This window comes from Pararge aegeria, assembly GCF_905163445.1.
Source record: "Pararge aegeria chromosome W unlocalized genomic scaffold, ilParAegt1.1 SUPER_W_unloc_2, whole genome shotgun sequence".
Lineage (NCBI taxonomy): Eukaryota > Metazoa > Arthropoda > Insecta > Lepidoptera > Nymphalidae > Pararge > Pararge aegeria.
This window is the reverse complement of record NW_024396988.1, coordinates 646,456-666,025: the sequence shown is the minus strand read 5'-3', so window position 1 is coordinate 666,025 and position 19,570 is coordinate 646,456. Positions and strand designations below refer to the sequence as shown.

Below are 19,570 nucleotides of genomic sequence, written 5' to 3'. Positions count from 1 at the left end.
TGGCGTCCGATTTAACAACTATTAATAGCAACCAATGGGAAAAATCTCCGTTCTTTACAATACATTTTACAGGTTTATTTATTTTTCCCTCGGTATTGCGTTTCAAAATGGAAAATATTGGAAAATACTGAAAGCTTTTTCCAGTAAAAAGCTTAACATGTTACTTCAATAAAGGTATACGGGTATACAAACAAGTAACAGAATAAAATATAAAATAAAATATTGGATAAAAGCAGGCGGAACGTACTCTACTTTGTGGAATTCCTGATTACAATTCATTGTTACTTAACAATTATTTATTGTAAAGTCAGTACATCTACACAAAGTTTGGGCAAAATTAAACACAAATTATAACCTCTATAGTACAAAAATAATTATTTAAATCGGTTATAATTTGTCGGAGTTATGGTGTAAAATCGTAAAACACTTTCATCCCCTCTCCCAAAGGAACCGAGCTTAATGTCGGGATAAAAAGTATTCTAATACTTCTAATACTTCCAAGAATATGTGGAATATGTGGTTTCATGAGGTGAGATGATCGGTTGAGTATTTTTGAGTGAAAGCGTAACAAACAAGCTTACATTGACATTTATTATATTAGTAGGGATAGGGATAGGGATAGCAGGGATAGGGATAGGGATTTATTTTGCTGTATACGTCACATATGTTTAGCTCAAGTTCTTATCCTAGAAGACAAAAGATTAAAGTCAGTCAGACCAGTGACTGAGTCTTTTGGCTCTTAAGCGTGGTCCCTTAATATGGGCCTCATACCAACCTGGAGGAGTAACGCCTCAGAATAACTCAACGGGCCATGGAGAGAGAGATGCTCGAAGTATCTTTACGTCAGAAATGAGAAAGTATAAAGTACTAAAGTTACAGACAGCTCAACGAGTAGCCAAGCCAAACTGAAGATCTGGGTTAAATTTTGAGTTTAGCTGAACATAGTTAAAAAACAAACAAAGAAACAAACAGACACATTTTAGGCAATTAAAATATCAATTAACATCGTGAGAAAACCTGCATGCCTGAGAGTTCCCCATAATTTTATCAAAAGCGTGAAGTCCACCAATCCGCACTGGCCCTGCGTGGTGGACTGCGGCCTTAACATCCATCTCATTGTAGGAGGAAACTCCGTTTCTTGTAGTGGGCCGGTAATGGGTTGATATGATGTCTGTGATTAATACAAAAGGCGGCATCGCTGCTAGTAGCCATCTCTGCCAGGTAACCTTGGATAAGAAAATAAGGATAACAGACTGCAGGTTGCACATACTTAAAAAAACATACATACGAATAATACTTGAACTAGATTACACAAAATAATACATAATATAATAAATATATTTAAAAATAATATTCTTTTATTTTATCGGATTCTAACGATGTGAATAATTGAAGGGGTGGCAGTAATAGGTATGCATACTAGAACGTTAGATTACGCGCCGCGTCGCGCCCTGCTTATTTACCTAGCACCCTCCTGGATAATACTATGTATTATCAATTATCAATCAAGGACAACTTGAACCTAACGGTGAACAAAAACATATATAACAAGTTACATAATATGTTTTCTAAAAATGAAATTTTATAAATTTATTACGGTATAGGTTAGTACGAATATCTGTATCTATACCTACTTTTTTTGTTTGTTTGGTTGTATGTCCGTTTGTTACCCAATAAAAGCGTCAAGAGTTCAGCTATCAAAAACGTCAAAGGAAATAATAATTATATAAATAAAGATAGCGCCAATAAAGATAGCACCACTTCGTGGGGAACACTGTCTACACAGTTTCACGCTGTAACTATCAAGAGTCGAATCATCATGTAGGCTCAGAGCGTTACTAATTAATATCATAGGATCACCTAAATAATGTGGTATCTATAAATATACAGATCAGGGGTCTTGAATACGGGGTGTGTCCGCATAAAAGTCATAGACAAGTGATAAAATCGTATGTATCATAAAGTTATTATTACCTATCTACTTAACCGAGCTTTATGTTGGGATACTTTTTATCCCAACATAAAGCTCGGTTCCTTTGGGAGAGGGGACGAGTGTTTTACGATTTTACACCATAACTCCGACAAATTATAACCGATTTAAATAATTATTTTTGTTCTATAGAGGTTATAATATGTGTTTAATTTTGCCCAAACTGTGGTTGGAGATAGAGGACAGAACTCCTCAGCGGACAGCAGCAAACTCCTCATTTAAGGCTTAGCGATACTGAATACTTTAATTTTCATTGAATCTACAACTAAATTTAATGCCACATCAAAAAACAAAATCAGACGCAGACTTAGTCGCGGGCAACAGCTAGTTATGATATAAAGCTGCGAGGCTTATCCATACGTACAACTAAGCCGAGCCAGGCGGGAAAAATTAACTGCCGACTTATGTCGATCTATCAACAAATCTTCAGTAGGGACGCATCAAGAGAGTACACTAATTGTTTCTGAATATACCAAATCAGCGAAGATTTATGCCAAACACAGTACCGGACTTTACCAGCCGAAAATAGGTTTGCAGTAATTGCTTAGGCTCGCCTTTATTTGTTAACAAATATTGCCGAATCGAATATGCCTAACACCTGCATATGTGTGTAGTATGCTAAAGAGAAGGCCACACTGTGGCTTCCAATCAGCGTCCATCGTTGCGTTCTTGATTGCGTATTACGTACGACCCATAGGCCTAAACTGCCGTTTGTTTCCACTAAAAGTTAGTCTTTTGAAGAGTTATGAATCAGTCTAAGACAATAGCAGACTTACTCAGGATATCCTATTATAGTATTAAGGACTACGTCAACGATAAAAATGCTTGGGTGTAATTTATTGCTCTAACCAGGTTGCTTCTTTAATAGTTTATAAATGACAATGTGAGATGGTGATAACGAAAAAAAAAATAACAACCGGCTAAGTTTGTTGTGGGCTGCTTCTTCTTAGACCAGGGCGAATTAACTATCGAATCCGGAACTACCCATTTATAAGACAACTCGAAGACCTCCCTGGCGCAACGGTGAGCGCTGTGAATTGAAGTAGGAGATCCCGGGTTCAATTCCCGGCCGAGACAATTTTGTTATTTATAATTTCTGAATTCTCTCTGGCTTTGTCCATGGCTAGTTACCACCCACCGACAAAGACGTGCCGCTAAGCGATGTAGTGTTCCGGTGCGATGTCACGTAGAAACCTATCTACACTCTATTATCTATCAACACTCTTGGCACTATCCCGTTCTCTTGCTGTAAGTCCTATCTACAAAGGTTGCCTGTAAGAGATTGCTTGCAGCAATAAGGCCGCCTTTGCATTTACATTGTGTACTGTATACTCCTTACTGTTTCTTTTCCTGTATGTTATACGTGCAATAAAGTGTTTTTTCTTCTTCTTCTTCTATTAGGGGTATGACTACCATACTCCCTCTCAGGGTAGCCCGCAACCATCTTAGACTGCATCATCGCTTACCACCTGGCAGCTTGCAAGGGCTAACTTGTACCTAGTGAAAAAGAACAACAGTGCTCATTACTGTAGCAGGGAGACGGTAAGCGATCAGACGCAGGACGCAAATTTGAACGCCACAGCGGACGCAAGACGCTTTCTGGCATTGCCTTTAAGAGCACGTGCTTGTGTTACTTGCAGCTTAACGGCTCAAGGCAGCATCACGTCGCTACGGCTGGAGAACTGAGTGCCAGTGTGAGATTTTAGGTTTAGGTTTAAAGACATTTATTCCCATAAAAAGAACTTAGTCACTTACATAGGAAACTTAATTTTCTATAATAAATTAATACACTTCGCCATTAGACTAAACTAAATTCAATTTTACTACTATCTAATATATCTATAAGAAGCTAATTTAGTTTTGAATACATTGAATAAGTTTACATTTTTTATAAGTATAGGTATTTTATTATAAAATTTGGCGCCTTCAAAGGTAAGGGATTTTTTACCATAATTTGTTCTATTTCTAGGTAAGGTAAGGAAACTGACTCAACGAGTTTTCTACCTACGTTTACTCAATCGATCGCGTGAAAGTAAACTACGATTTATATGTAGGTATCGAAATAGCGCCATCTAGTGACAGTAGGGTTCAACTTCAACTTTTCTTTATGGCAACCGGGTCACTAGGACCCGGATAGCGACCATTACTGCCAATGACTCTTGAAATTCGCACAGTATATTATAAATAGAAATAAATATACTACGATAATACACACACCGCCATCTAGTCCCAAAGTAAGCGTAGCTTGTGTTATGGGTACTAAGATAACTGATGAATATTTCTATAAATAATATACATAAATACTTATAATATACCTACATATAAACGCCCAGACACTGAAAAACATTCATGTTCGTCACACAAACATTTTCCAGTAGTGGGAATCCAACCCACGGCCTTGGACTCAGAAAGCAGGTTCGCTGCCCACTGCGCCAATCGGCCGTCTAAATGGTATGATTAACCGGTTATAAAAATGAACCCGGAGACCCGGTTACCAGTATTACCAACTAATTGGCGCTCCTAAACGTAGGTATAAAATCTCACAGTTGGCACTCTAAGTCGCGCTATATCGCCAGCAAGCTGCGTAAGCCCTTAGGATGGGAATATTAGTACTCAATAATTTGACTCAATGCGTTTTCGCGTCACGAGCCAGGTAGGTGATCCCACCCTTATACAATCACCCCTCTGCTAAAGATTCAATAACAAGGTGTGCAGGTACGTTACTACGAGTAAGTCGGTACGAGTAGCTACTTATAATTATTTAGGTAGGTGTATTTTATTATATCAGACGCCAGACGTAATAATCCCCATTTAATTGGCGTGCTGAATTGATGCAGACTCGTTGGCGAAATAGTAAGCTTTTCGTAGGTACTTCAGTACCTCTCGTACAGATTATTCAACATAAGCTATCCTCATTCCCCGCGTTTTCACCCGCTTTGACTAAAGGTCGTAACATGCTATAATGGCCACGCGGATAACTTACGTAATTACTCGTGGACCCCTCCGGAAATAGTAGATTGTGCTACAAGGATTATGTCCTTGTAGCACAATCTACTAACAATCAAATTAATCAGAGATTGTTATGTTATTATGGTTATTGATTTTTAAGTCGACGATAAAATTGGTTATGACCGAGTTACTAAGGTAATGTTCGATTCTCGGGTCAGATCAAAAGTATAAGTATTTAAATGAATGTGGCACTGTTTTTTAATTCGAATGCGAAGAAATAAAAGAAATTATTTAAAAAAAAAGACAAAATAACTCGTAAAATAGTGCAAATAGTAAAAACAGAATATATTTTAAAAAAACAACTACGTTATAAAATCCCTACTAATATTATAAATGTCAATGTAAGTTTGTTTGTTACGCTTTCACACAACAACTACTTAACCGATCATCATGAAACTTTGTAGACATATTCTTGGAAGTGTCAGAAATAATATAGGATACTTTTTATTCCAACATTAAGCTCGGTTCCTGTGGGAGAGGGTATGAAAGTGTTTGACGATTTTACACCATAACTCCGACAAATTATAACCTATTTAAATAATTATTTTGTACTATAGAGGTTATAATATGTGTTTAATTTTTCCCAAACTGTGTAGATCTGAATGTGGTTGGAGATAGAGGACAGAACTCCTTATTTAAGGCTTAGCGATACAGAATGCTTAAATTTTTTTTAGAACTACAACTTAATTGAATGCCACATCAAAAACCGAAATCAAACGCAGATAAAATCCCATAATTGAAAATATAATAGAACTACATACCGATTAGTAATTTTTACATTTGATGAATTTCTTAATTGGAAAACGCCAGCTTCGCTCTCATCTCCCGCAAAATAGAAAAATGATTGTGGTGACGCCATTTTTACTTTCGGGGAATCATCACCATAAAATGGAATTTTCTTTGTAAATTTAGTGGACTGTATATTTTAGGGTTTGCTGGATTCTTTTCCCCTTTTTAATGTTAAACTATGGCTTTAAAGGATATAAAACAAGGGATAACTAGGGTTGGACAGAAAAGTATTTGCACGTGGACTTACAGTTCGTCGTAATGCAGTTTTCCCTTGATTTCTCGTCACTTCACAAGTTATCACTAAACACTAAAGCACTGATGTAGGTTTAAATACTATTAATCGTCCAGTATAAGGTTCTTTGGCCGGCCGACCATGTGGTTTTATTGAATGGATGAGCGGAAGATTGACGTGCGTTTGCCGCGGATATAGGTGTGCAACTAACTAACGGCGTGATGCGGAAAGATAAGGAAGCGGATATATAAAAAATGGAAGATGGAAATCCATAGTGTAGCCATTATCTATTACTTCGACCACAGATTAATGAGAATTTATCAAATAGATTGTAAAGGTTGATGTTGGAAAAGAGCAACTACAGTTTCTTGCCTTCAAACAAACATACTTAACGTTTCAAAAGTGCTTATAAGTACTTAAAATAATTGAATTTTTTATTTTGTTTCTTGAATTCCCGCCTTAACCCTGAATGCGATGCGAGAGTTACATTTTACCATTCTAAGAATTTTTTGTCTGGTGGATCGCTGAGAGTCTTGGGATGTGCACGGGCCAAGGAATTTGAAGCTTTCTTTAAGGTAGGGTGGTGTCCAACGAAGAAAGAGAGTAGAGTTCAGGATATCTATCCTGTACTCTACTCTCTTTCTTCGTGCAGATTACGGCAATACCTTATAGAAAGCCACTTCAGTTTGTTCAGGTTTATTTCAGTGTTTTTGCTGATTAAATAAATAAAAAGGGTGACAAAGGAGCTAGGATACTGAGCCAGTATCAGCTGCACTAAAAGGAGCTGCACTTATTCTCAACCAGACCTAGTTTTCACATGCTTGCTTGCTTCTAAAAATAACGTGGGCAATGTAAGCCCCAAGCAAGGCTAGCATGCGTGCCACGAGAAAATTATCTCTACTAGTTAATCGTTTTTTAGAGACAGACGAGATAATACGAAAACATAATGATCTCGTAGTGAGCATGCTAGGTAGGAATGTAGACATGACTTTTTTGCCGGCTCTTCTCAGTGAAATCTGCCTTCCGAACCGGTGGTAGAGTCTACAAACAGACTGACTTGACGTTTCTAAAGTGCTTATAAACTAGCCTACTTGAAATAAATGAATTGTTAATTTTGATTTTTTTTTTAAGCTTATTGCACTAACTTATTTTACTTTAAGTACTTCTATTAAACTGTATCTACCTACTGAAAAACGTCTGAATGAGATTCATATTTGGCCACAAGAAATACGATCACATTTCGGAATATCGCAACCAACTAAACTGGCTTCGTATAAGGCATCGGGGTACCTACTCTGCATGTCATTTCTACACAGTACTCTACTCTCTTTGATCCTTGGACACCACCCTTCCATAAAGAACGCTTTAAATCGCACGTCCCAAGGCTCTCAGCGATCTGTGAGGGAAAATATACTTACAATGGTAAAATATTTCTCTCAAAGCTACTCGGCATCCTTTACCTACTATAAAAGCTGCAACGCTTTGGAATGCACTCCTTGATGATATTTGTCGCTCTAAATACCTGGCAATGTTGAAAAGGAATCACTACATGTTTTTATTTATATCTGTGTTTTTATTTATACAGGTACCTATAGGTACTTATACATACACCGCGGTACCGCAAAAACGAAAGTTACGTTTGACAGCAGTGATTACGAATACGATCTGTCGCAAACCTGTCGCGAGATACGTGATTACGTATCTCGCGACAGGTTTGCGACAGGCGTAAATCTTGCAATCACTGCTGTCAAACGTAACTTTGGTTTATTTATTGTATGGAAAAGTGATGTTTGACAGCAGTGATTGCAAGATTTAAGTCCAACCTTCACTAGTTTGCAGGGCATGTAAAGAAGAGTTGATGACTCCTCTCACAGGATATTAATTTAGAGCCTAACCTTTTAAGCTGCTCAAAAACGGATCATACATTTAGATCATATGTTCAAACGTCGCATTACAATCACAGGCTATTTTGGAAACTATACATGTACTGAAATTAATGAATAAAATATTTTATCATTGTTTTTACATGAATTACAATAATGCAACAATGGAAAATTGAAATACTAAGTATTAGTTATGTGAAACCTCCGAATAGACACAGCGGGTGGTAAGTAGATGCCGAGGATTTGAAGTAGCCGACGCCCGCTTAAAAAGGGCGATAACTGCTTGATCACAGGAGCTATATCTTAGTAGTATAAAATTAATTAAAACAACCAATCCCTTCACACCTTTTAATATAAAATTACAATTAATTAAACTTTGTATAATTTTTTTACTAAGATTGTATAAATTTATATACATAACGTATCATATTTTACATTCTTCAGGTAGTACACAACTTGCAGCCGTGCGAGCTTGGGGCGTTTTCGAGTATCAAACATTTAATTGAGTTTTATTTTATTATTTCACAAGTGGTTAGCCCTTGATTGTAATATCACCTAATATTAATTGATAATAAGTCTAACATGATAGTGGGCAAACCTGTTAGGGTAATGGAAGTTATATTAAATCAATATGCCCCTAATAAGCTTCTACGAGGTAAAGAGGCTCCCAGGCAAGAATAAACCTAATGGCTCTTTTTATATATAAGTGATTTCTAAACTAATTTTATTTTACCATTGTTCCGCCTACCCCGCCTACTCAGACGTCTACCCTGCTTCAGGTAAAGAGCTCTAGAAGGCTTCCTTGCGCAGAGTGCAAATTATGTACAGGACAAATAATACCAGCTTAAGCCTAATATTATTGCAATGAGGAATGCAAATTTAATGTTCATTACTGTAAAAAAAATCTTTAACTAATAATATAATTGCACATATTCGAATGCAATCGTAAAATTGTCTACTGAGGGTCGACCATCAGATGTCTATACGAAACGATTAAATATAATCCTTCCAAAGAAATCGCGACGAATTTGAAAATAAAAGAATTAGTTTTGTTTACAAGTGCATAAAAAGAACTTTCGCTTTCGAGGATGAAAATGCATTAAAAGACTACTAAACGGGAATTTTATAGAAAACTTTACTGTGACTACAGAAATTTACGATGTTTACTTTTCTCCTGCTGTCACGTATGGTTAACCTATAAACACTTATGCACAAAAGCAATTCTAGTATAAAAGAGAACTTTAAAATAACGAGGATTTAAGTTTATTTTTTGTGCTTGAATGCCAGTTTTTACGGAAGTCGAGCCTGTTGCGCGTAATGACATAAAAGTGTACGGCTTTTTTTTGTTTTTCCTATTTTAGAGTTTATTTACCAAACCACACACCATTATTATATTACGTCTAACATATTTAATATTTTTCATCACAGCTTTGCAGCTAGCTTATTTTTTTCGGTAACTTTGTTAATAACCACGTGTGCCTCGTCGTAGTAAGGGTTGAAATGTTCTGGAACCTTCTTCCACCATGTTGATATACCCTTAAAGTTATCAGCAGGTTCGTAGCCTGCAGCTCCTGGATAAAAATTGAAAAAATTCAAAAACGAAATTCACTTATTTCAAGTATCACGCCAGCTTGCTTGCGCACCTGTACACTCTATGAGTATACAAAGACTAACTAATTTTATTATTATACCTGTTACACATGGTAAATAGAAACCTTTTTTTTTGGCAAAGAAACCCAACAGTTAGTCTTGAGTGTTTGGAAATGGCATCAAGTACAGGACCTCATGCTCAGGAGCTCATGTTACTCACTAGACCAACAAAGGATATGTTAAGGGAAATACAACATTACAATATGTAGTACACACTCAAATTAAATGAAACATAAAACCTCTTATGTAGTGTTGTCGGTTTAAAAATATATTATTATTATTATATTATTACATATAATATTTCTTAAATATAGTTCAATGGGTACATACCACGATGAGTCCCGTCGTGACCATGATCCATGCAACTGGGTCGAAATATCGACGAATCTAAAATATTATCGTGGTATGTACCCGTTGAAATATATTTAAGAAACGTTGATTAACCACGAAAATCTTACTTTAAAATTTATATATAATATATTTAGTAGTTACTTGGTTGCTCCAACTCGCATGCCGCCAGCAAGTCTGCCACAGTGATGGTGTCACCGGCAACAAACTGGGTACCATTTTGAAGCCAATGCTTTTCAAACGTTTCCAAGGCGGATATCATCCTCTTTTCATAGCCCAACAGAGTTTTAACATCTGGCGCTTTACCCGTAAAAGTTGGGTCCAGAATCTAAAAATTTAGAGAAATAATAATTATAGAGTGGTGCGCTTAAAATTACAAACCATTCGTTAAAAGGAAAACTACAACAAAGAATACCATGGTAAGTTTTATTGTGGGCTTTTTAAGCAGGATGCTTGTAAAAACCTTGTAGCTGCAGTTTTAAGATACTCAAGGACATAATCACCATTATCTCACTAAGAACGCGTAAAAGTCCAGCATATAAAGAAGGTAGTAGTTGATTGAAACTTATTCTTGTTTAATTTATAACAACATAGATAGCAATGCATGTTGCCAAAGGAAAGAAATAATGGTGTAAACCTACCTTGACTCTGAAGAACATTGCGCAATGTTGTCTTAATCCAAGGTGTTGCCATTCCAAAAACTCATCAATCCTTGCCTGCAACTTGCTTTCCTTGGGGTACAAGACATCTGGTATAAGATTCTCGCGGGACAGATATTTGATTATTGCAACACTAAAAATAAAAATAAATAAAACCAAATACAGTGTAAACTCCATGTAACATCCCTCGATTTAACGACAAACTCCCTAAAGCGTCGAAATTAATTGGTTTTGGTTGGTTTAGCTTGTCTTCCATACAATGATACACTCTACATAGCATTACACCCACCTGTGTAGACTGTTGTTGACCATGACTAATAAGTAGGAGTCGTGGATTTTCTATACGTTTTCATATTCTTAGTTGATCACAAACTTTCTAACTGTAAACACTTGTCTAAAATAAACTTTTTGTTTTTCTAATTCTGATTTTCTTTATTTCTTCTCTCCATTTAACGACAACTCTTTATAACGCCATAAAGCACAGTCCCTTCAGTGTCGTTACATACAGTTTACACTGTATTAAAAAAGTCATATTGCAAGTCTAAAAATAAAAATGACTACAAAATCTATCACAACATGATATTATGTCCTCGCTGTGTATGTCTGTATGTAGGAATGCAATAAACTAAGAAAACACAACATGAATGTCCATAAGGGGTTCACCAATTAAAAGTGCTTTATGAGGAAGGTTGTAAGTGTATAATTCATTAAGGATTTCTAAAAAATGATATAGTTAACATTTATAGTACTAATTATTGCCAACAAAAGAATCTACAAGCTTTAAGTGTCACTATTATTCTTAATTCAGAATGGCTCATTTTTATTCACATTATTCAATGAAGTGAGAATTCAAGTCTGAACAATAAATACCTACTGTTCGCAAAACTCTTAACATTAGTCTTCAGATGGATGTTAAAGAGTGACATAACATGTCATTTCTAAATAGGAGTGTTTGTATATACTTTTTAATCCTAATATCCTATATAAGGTATGAGAATTACTAGCAAAGTGGGCCGGGAACTGTAAGTAAAAAATATATAAAATTGAACTGTAATTTTAAAATAACTTATAGTAGGTATAAGTCAGAGATATGTTTTCGAATAGCTCAATACATTTTTGAGACTAAAATGCAAGTAAGAAGAGGTCTTATTTTATACAATCAGAAACAGAGATGTAACGATAGGCAAAAAAAGTGACTGGAAAAAAATTTTACACGCACACACTAACCTTCCAGTGAAAATAAATCCTTTCAGTCAAAATAAAGTATGAAGAGGTCTTAATTTATACCATCAGAAACAGAGATTTAATGATAGGCAAATAAAGTGTCTGGAAAAAAAATTTACATGCACACACAAACCTTTCAGTCAAAATAAATCCATCATGTTCAATAACCGGAACTTTTTGAAGTCTATTTATTGCCGTAAACTCATCAGTAAAATGTTCACCTGTTGAGAGGATAAATAACTAAGCTTATTTATAGTATAATTGAATATCAGATAATACAAGGTGACTAGCGTGTAACTAAATGTTCTTTTTTCAAATGTAATTATAATGAAAAATTAAATGAAAAAATTATAATGAAAACAAAAATAATCTTCAAAATGACATAAGTATGAAACAATAATTTTAAGCCAGTTTTTTTCTTGTTGTTGTTTTTTTGTCAGTAAATAATAAGGAAGTGGATAAAGTAAAAAGTAGTGCATAATATTTAAGTTTTATTTTTATTTTTATAAAAACCATTATTATTTATTTACAAAAGAACAAAATAAATAATACACATTTAATATAATATATAGATTCCATTGCACAGATTTGTCCTGTTGTTGTTAAATTTAACAAAAGGAGGAATCCTTTTGTTCATATTAATATAATGAGGATAAAAACATACTCTTCATACATAAGAGTCAGCATGTTGAATTGAAGTAAATACTTCAAGTAACCAAAAATATTGATCCCTGTGATTTGCTGTTAGTTAATTTCTATGCCAGTCTTTCTACCCGTTCATTGGTCTCCCCTTTACGGAAAAACTATGCACTTAAGTTTACTTTTAGTAGTGCGAAGTAAAAACCTTTTATAAACTCAACAGAATACTTCTAACAATGTCATGTAATGTTATTTTAAAATAAGTTAAACTAGTTTATAGGTACGTACCTTTTCTCAAGTCAACTAACTTTTTTTCAAAATCGCACTTCGCACTTTTGAATAAAATGTATAATGCTCTTGATGGCTGGGACATCAAATCTAAATACAACTTTAAAACCATTTTTAAATTGTTAGGTATCTCCGGTAACAAAATTACAATAGCAAAAGATAAAACTAAAACTTTGAAATAATTACTTCAAAAAGTTAAAGGTACCTCTACCCTCCATAGTTAAAGGTCATACAACTTCAAACTCCAAAGTTTACAAACATGTAATTTTTTTATAATACCACAGACTTTAAATGACTTTATGGCTTTGCGTTCTAGTCTTTATGATTCTATTATTTTGTCTGGCTGTATATAACCACAGATTAGATACCTAAAGAAGTACCCATTTAATAATATCGTATAACATCTCTTCTCTTGTTGCTTGCTTTATTTTTTGAATATTATGTTATCCCAATTCAGCTTCTACGCGACATCGTACTCGAAATCGAAGTCTTTGCCAGTAAGTAAGCGAATAAAATTCACGCCCAGACCAAAGAAAATTCAAAAATTTAAAAATAATTACCAAATTACCCTTACCGATGATCGAACCAATTTAAGCGATCACTCCACCAAGCGACCACTCTGCCAAGAAGGCCGTTGCAGTATAAAAGGTTTTTCAAATCCGAATGGCAGGTAGGTAGTTCTAAAGAATGCATTCCAACTAAAACTCAAACTCTTGGGCTTTATTATAGTAATTATTATAGGTGTTTAATAAGCCCCTAGCTATTAAGGAAGCCCCGGCCGCAACCGAGCTTGATCTCCTTGTATAGCTTATCCTAATGGAAGGCTGGCTGTTATATTTCAATCATGTAAATGCACTCCGATAATGTTTCCTAGTTTGTACCTACTGCTTTGTTAGCATGGTTTGATTAATTAGATAATTGCTGATGGGAGCTTTAGATGACATATAAAATACCTCGCTTTATAGTCTATGTTACAGTCGTTGAAATCCGTTTTGTTATTTTTGCTTGCTTTTGTTACCTTTTAGAATAAGCCAAGATTAAACAATAACGAATACTAAGATGTTTATATATATTACAAAAACAAGTTAATCATATTATAATTAAGAATAGGTGATAGAATAGTGGTTCGGACTTCTACCTAATCGAATCGAACAAATCGCCGAGAAGATTCCTTCTGCAACCCTCTTCAAAATGATAGTTAAGAAATTACCTTATTCGACTATAGGTTTTTTTTCGGAAACTTAAACAAATATTATATTCTATTACACAACATTTAAAATATAAACAGGGTAAAACTTCGTAAGGCGTGCAAGGAACAAGTCCTACAGCTTGCCGCCTGTGTAAACAAAAATCTATAATAAATAAAAAAATTCACGAGTTAAAATAAAAACCGGCTTAGTTTGTTGTGGGCTTCTTCATAGACAAGGGCGCGTTTGGAACCCTCGTAGCTTTAGTTTTAAGTTGACGAATTTATTTACCGCCATCAAGTCACTCCTATGTCATATTTTACATGTAATATACCTACGCATCAAGTGTGCCTATTCGAATAAAGAAATATTTGACTTTGACTTTGACTTATAAAACACAGATAAACACCCAGACAATGAAAAACATTCATGTTCATCACAAGAACATTTTCCAGTTGTGCGAATCGAACCCGCGGCCTTGGACTCAGAAAGCAGGTTCGCTGCCCACTCGCTCGCAATAAATATAAATACATATATATTTTTTATTTGTCCAACAATAACAAGACATACCGATGTCGATAAAATTTTTTTCAGCAGTAACATAGATTTAAGTCAGTCACTGGATCACAGAATTAAGATCATACAGAAACCGTTTACTCTACTAATATTGAAGCATCAAAAATCACTCCACTTGAAAAAATGGGAAAAGTCTGTGGGCTAGCAAAATTCCGCGGGTGTGAAGTGTGACGTGCTCGAGGCGTTTTCTCTGTTTTTGCAACCAATGCACTGCATGCCATAATGGATGAATGAGATTTTGCGTGTTCTTAATTATTCTGGGTACTGGATTTAGAATTACACTTTATGTAATCTTTCTCTACTTACGCGGAGAGCATAAGTTATGTGTGAAACTTAATGGTCCTTTGGGTCCTCAGTTGCGAAAACTGTACCGGTATACGCAGCGTTGGTTAAAACCCACAAGTTTGAGCAACGACATCAAAAGAGTCGCGAAGGTCTACTAGATATAAGCGGTACAAGTCAGTTGTCTGTGGATTTTGCCTCGTAAAACACCCTAAGCTACTAGACACAAGCGGCACAGGACAGTAAGGAATTTACCTCCAAAGCATAATAAGCTACGTCGTTAGTTTTGTCCCCTGACTTCTAACGAGTCGCAGATAATTTTCTTTAAAAACAGTGCTCATAAGTGGCCGATGTATTCAAATGAATGATCTAATAAATCAATTCCAATTTCTGTCATGCGTATTCCTACCTCCTACCATTTACAAAGCACAGTCGAAAATGCTTTGTCCAAATATCGCCCTTTGTGCACCTGCAGTGCACAAAAAACCGTTCACAATAAACAAGAGCTCATTTATAACACCCTGATCAATTTATCCTATCTAAAGAATGCTGCCAAATACGTACGTCTGAAAGTTTAAAATTTTTGACATTTCTGTTGTGTACACTTAACTTCACAAAATTTACAGCTCTTAAAGATAAGAACAGACCTGTTTGATAAATTCTCATTAATCTGTGGCCGAAGTAATAAGTAATGGCTACACTATGGATTTCCATCTTCCATTTTTTATATATCCGCTTCCTTATCTGCCCGCATCACGTCGCTAATTAGTCGCACACCTATATCCGCGGCATACGCACGTCAATCTTCCGCTCATCCATTCAATAAAACCACATGGCCGGCCGGCCAAAGAACCTTATACTGGACGATTAATAGTATTTAAACCTACATCAGTGCTTTAGTGTTTAGTGATAACTTGTGAAACCTTGTGAAGTGACGAGAAATCAAGGGAAAACTGCATTACGAAGAACTGTAAGTCCACTTGCAAATACTTTTCTGTCCAACCCTAGTTATCCCTTGTTTTATATCCTTTAAAGCCATAGTTTAACAATTAAAAAAGGGGAAAAGAATCCAGCAAACCCTAAAATATACAGTCCACTAAATTTACAAAGAAAATTCATTTTATGGTGATGATTCCCCGAAAGTAAAAATGGCGTCACCAAGACCTTTAATGAAATTTTGAAGTATTCCATGAATTTAAAGTCTCTTTTCAATAAAACATAAAAGCTTATTAAAGTTATTATTCTGGAAAATGACATTTTGCTACAAGCATCGAGTTTTTCAGAGAAACAAACGATACGAAATCGAACGATAACGAATCGACGAAAAAAACAAGATGAGAAGAATTTACCGACTTTACAATTTGGGATTCAAGTTGGCAGCTCTGTTTTAGAAATGGTTGTTTGAGGAATGGTTTGTTGAGCTCAACTCTCTCGGAATGGGGTACCACAAGCAGTAAACAGCGTACATTAGTTTAGGAAGTCAGACCTGTGTATTACTTGTTTTTGAGTGCTCATAATAGTAAAACTTATTCAATTTACTTATTTTAACAAGTGTCTACGTAAGTACAAATTGTTTAACTGCTCATTACAATATAGATTGTCGCAATATAATATGGGACTTAGGACAATTGACTTAATAACCTTAAATCCATATGAAAAGTAAAAATATGGAAATACAAACACAAAATACTGTAGTATTATGTGTTTGTATTTCAATATAATACTTATGGCAAGAACCATAGACAAGTAAGGAATCGTAATCTAGGCGTTGCCTAGGAATCTTCTTTGATTAGGCGTTACTTAGGCATTGTCCGTCGTCGGTGAAAATAGCGCTCCGTGTTAGAAGAAAGTCGTAAATTTTGCGTACCTACATCCCTTCATCGATTTATATTTCACAAAGTTTCCGTCAAGGGCATCGGCTGCAGAAAGAATGAATTCGAGCTTTATTACAAGAGTATTAAGTCAAATTTACCCTGGTGTAGTTTTGATGTACTTGAAATCCATTGACGATGGCGAGGGGTCTAACCTTGATCCTTCCAAAGTTACCTGAGCCTACTTCCTTGTGACATTGAACTCAATTCGAGCCTATCAATACAAGTTCAGAAGGGTTCATCCATTCTAACTTATTACTAACAATTCATCGCGCAAATTAAGATAAGGTACCAAAGTTTTCAGGACGCAGAAAAAACACCTTACTAATATTATTCTTACTAAACGTTATAAATGTGAAAGTTGTGTTTGTTTATTTGGTTGTTTGATTTACGCAATCAACTTGATTTTTGGTATTTAGTTGAAAGAACGGAGCGTAACACAGGTTACTTTTTATCTCAGGTATACCAACGGTTTCCACGTTTTGTAAAGAGCAGTAATGAACGCGGACGAAATCTGGGCAAGAGCTAGTTATGAATAATAAGAGATATATTCGAAACTTTGAATGTTTATTATTGTTTTAACATTCTTAAACAATATTCCCACTAGCTATTAATTAATTTACCTACTCGTATATCCAAAATTCCTTTTGCATATTATATACATATTATATTTGTACATGTATTATATTTTATTGTATGAAAAGGACGTTGGTCGAAAGCGCGCTTGGCGCCCGCGTAATCAGTCTTATAAAGATTTATTTTGTATGAAACTTGACTAAAGATCATCAAAATGGTCGTGCCTTGTACGCGCCACGTCATTTTAGATTGCCTATCGCCTTGATGGATACTATTTACTATTTTTTTTAGAGCACTAGCGGTTCTTGCACAAAGAACAAGCGTACCTACTTACACAAACGTAGGTAAGTAAATAAATTCAATCAGTAGATTCATATTGAGATAACAACTGTAACCAATCGAATCTAAGGTATAGGTAGGTCTAGCTTTCAATACTCGTGTAGATTATCGTGTAAACCTAAACGTCGAATGGTGATATAAATCTTTATCAATGACCACGTGACCTCGCGTCACATTGCGACATTTTGAATACAAAGCTACCAACTTGAATTACAAACTGCGTCGTCAGTAACATGATATCTCGGTATTTTAGGTAACGTGGTAACACAGCGCTGGTTTTTATTTAAAAATCTGTAGTCCGTTGATTGGAACTAAACTTAGTTCTAACGTAGTTTCAAGTTACTGTAAATAGTAGTCGCTCACTTTTTTTTTACACCCTAACTCTATAGGTGATAGGTTGTCTGGTAGAGATTGCTTGTTAGCGATAAAGCTATATATATACTCGTATATATTGTACGTGCTTAATATTTGTTATGTTATTCTAGTTAAACTTTGTATTACGTTTAGGTGTACAATAAAGTGTATTAAAATAAACATGGTTATACTAATAGACTCATTATCGGACAACCTAATTTCTCTCATTACAATTTGAGATTTTTACAATTGAATGAATTAAATTACCAGAATGAGCCCGCAGACTTTGACAATTGAAAGAGTACACTGTCAAACCTGACAGCTAACTTCAGGGTGTCGGTTTTTTGTGACGGTGTGCGCGCAGATCGAAAAAATGTACTTTCATCATTTTTCCTAACGCGGCAATAGACGTATAATTAAAAAAAATTGACAGTAATCTATATTGTCACTGACTTTTTTTAAACTTTTAATGAGGAACAATTTCGTGCTACATTATTTTGGCGTAACTATAACCGTTTACGCATCGCACGGATCGGAAGCTCTCAATATTTTTTACCGTTTCTGCAGCACTTTTCATTTATGATCCGCTCCTATTATTCGAAGCGAGATGTAGATATACTCGTTGCTGAAATAGCGTACATAATCCATTTATTGAGGAAGGCTATAAGCTAAGCTACGAGTATATCTAGTTAGTATCTACACCTTGCTACAAAACAAAAATACTTTTTCAATCCGAAGTAGTAGTTCCAGAGATTAACTTGTTCAACCAAACAAACTCTACAAGCTTTATAATATTACTAGCTTCTACCCACGACTTTATCTGCGTGGACTTTTGGGTCAAAACATTAGCTCGTTAACAATTTTTAATACTACCACGGGTACTATTTGAGAGATCGGTATAGAAACTACATGTCCTTTCCATTGCACAGGTGACATTCATACCAAATTTCAAAGCAGTCTGCCCGCGGCTTAGCTCGTAAAAAAATTTCAACTTAAGGAATCGGGATAAAATATAGCCTATGTTCTTTTCCATATCAAATGCTATATGCATGCCAAATTTCATCCAAATCAGTTCAGCCGTCTTTGAATGATTGAGTAACAAACATCCAAAATTTCACATTTATAATATTATATATATATTTATCTATAATACTTATCCTACTTTTGTGAAAATATATATAGTAGGATAGATTTTCACAATGTTCATATTGCTACTTAGTTTAAATTGTGGCTGTCTGAATATTTGTCTGTAAAATCTGTTTTTAATTAATACCGATATCGATAACAAAATAAAAAGAGACTTGATAGACTCGAGCCTCTTCTAGGGAACGAAGCTGGCTTATAACCCAATATAATAGTAATATGAAATATCTAAATAGAGTACCTATTGTGGAGCGTAATGAAATATTTGCAACGCTTCTCTGCGATTCAGCTAATTTGGAATTGGAATATTGATACAAAAGCACTGTAGCTGCATTGTCTTGTTTCATTGTTATTTTCAATAAATTGCTACGTTAATACTGAATTGCATTCAATATGTAGGTATGCAATCTGAATAGTTGAATGGCAGTGGCGTGCATAGAGGGTATGTACAGTATGATATAAAATGAAGAAAATCTACAGTACAAGTTATAAAAAACTTAAGGATAGGCATTGTAGGAGTTATAATAATCC

The 19,570-nt window shown here is 35.1% G+C and overlaps 1 protein-coding gene across 1 annotated transcript; it reads right to left on the bottom strand.

Annotated features, from left to right (window-relative positions):
* Window positions 1–8,244: 8,244 nt before the first annotated feature.
* LOC120636811 (glutathione S-transferase theta-1-like) lies at window positions 8,245–12,918 on the bottom strand. The gene is made up of 5 exons (XM_039908374.1): window positions 12,712–12,918; window positions 11,918–12,005; window positions 10,543–10,693; window positions 10,046–10,229; window positions 8,245–9,474 (listed from the first exon to the last, which is right to left on the bottom strand). The coding sequence occupies exons 1-5, from the start codon at window positions 12,821–12,823 to the stop codon at window positions 9,326–9,328; spliced, it is 684 nt and encodes a 227-aa protein (XP_039764308.1). The 5' UTR covers window positions 12,824–12,918; the 3' UTR covers window positions 8,245–9,325.
* Window positions 12,919–19,570: the final 6,652 nt, after the last annotated feature.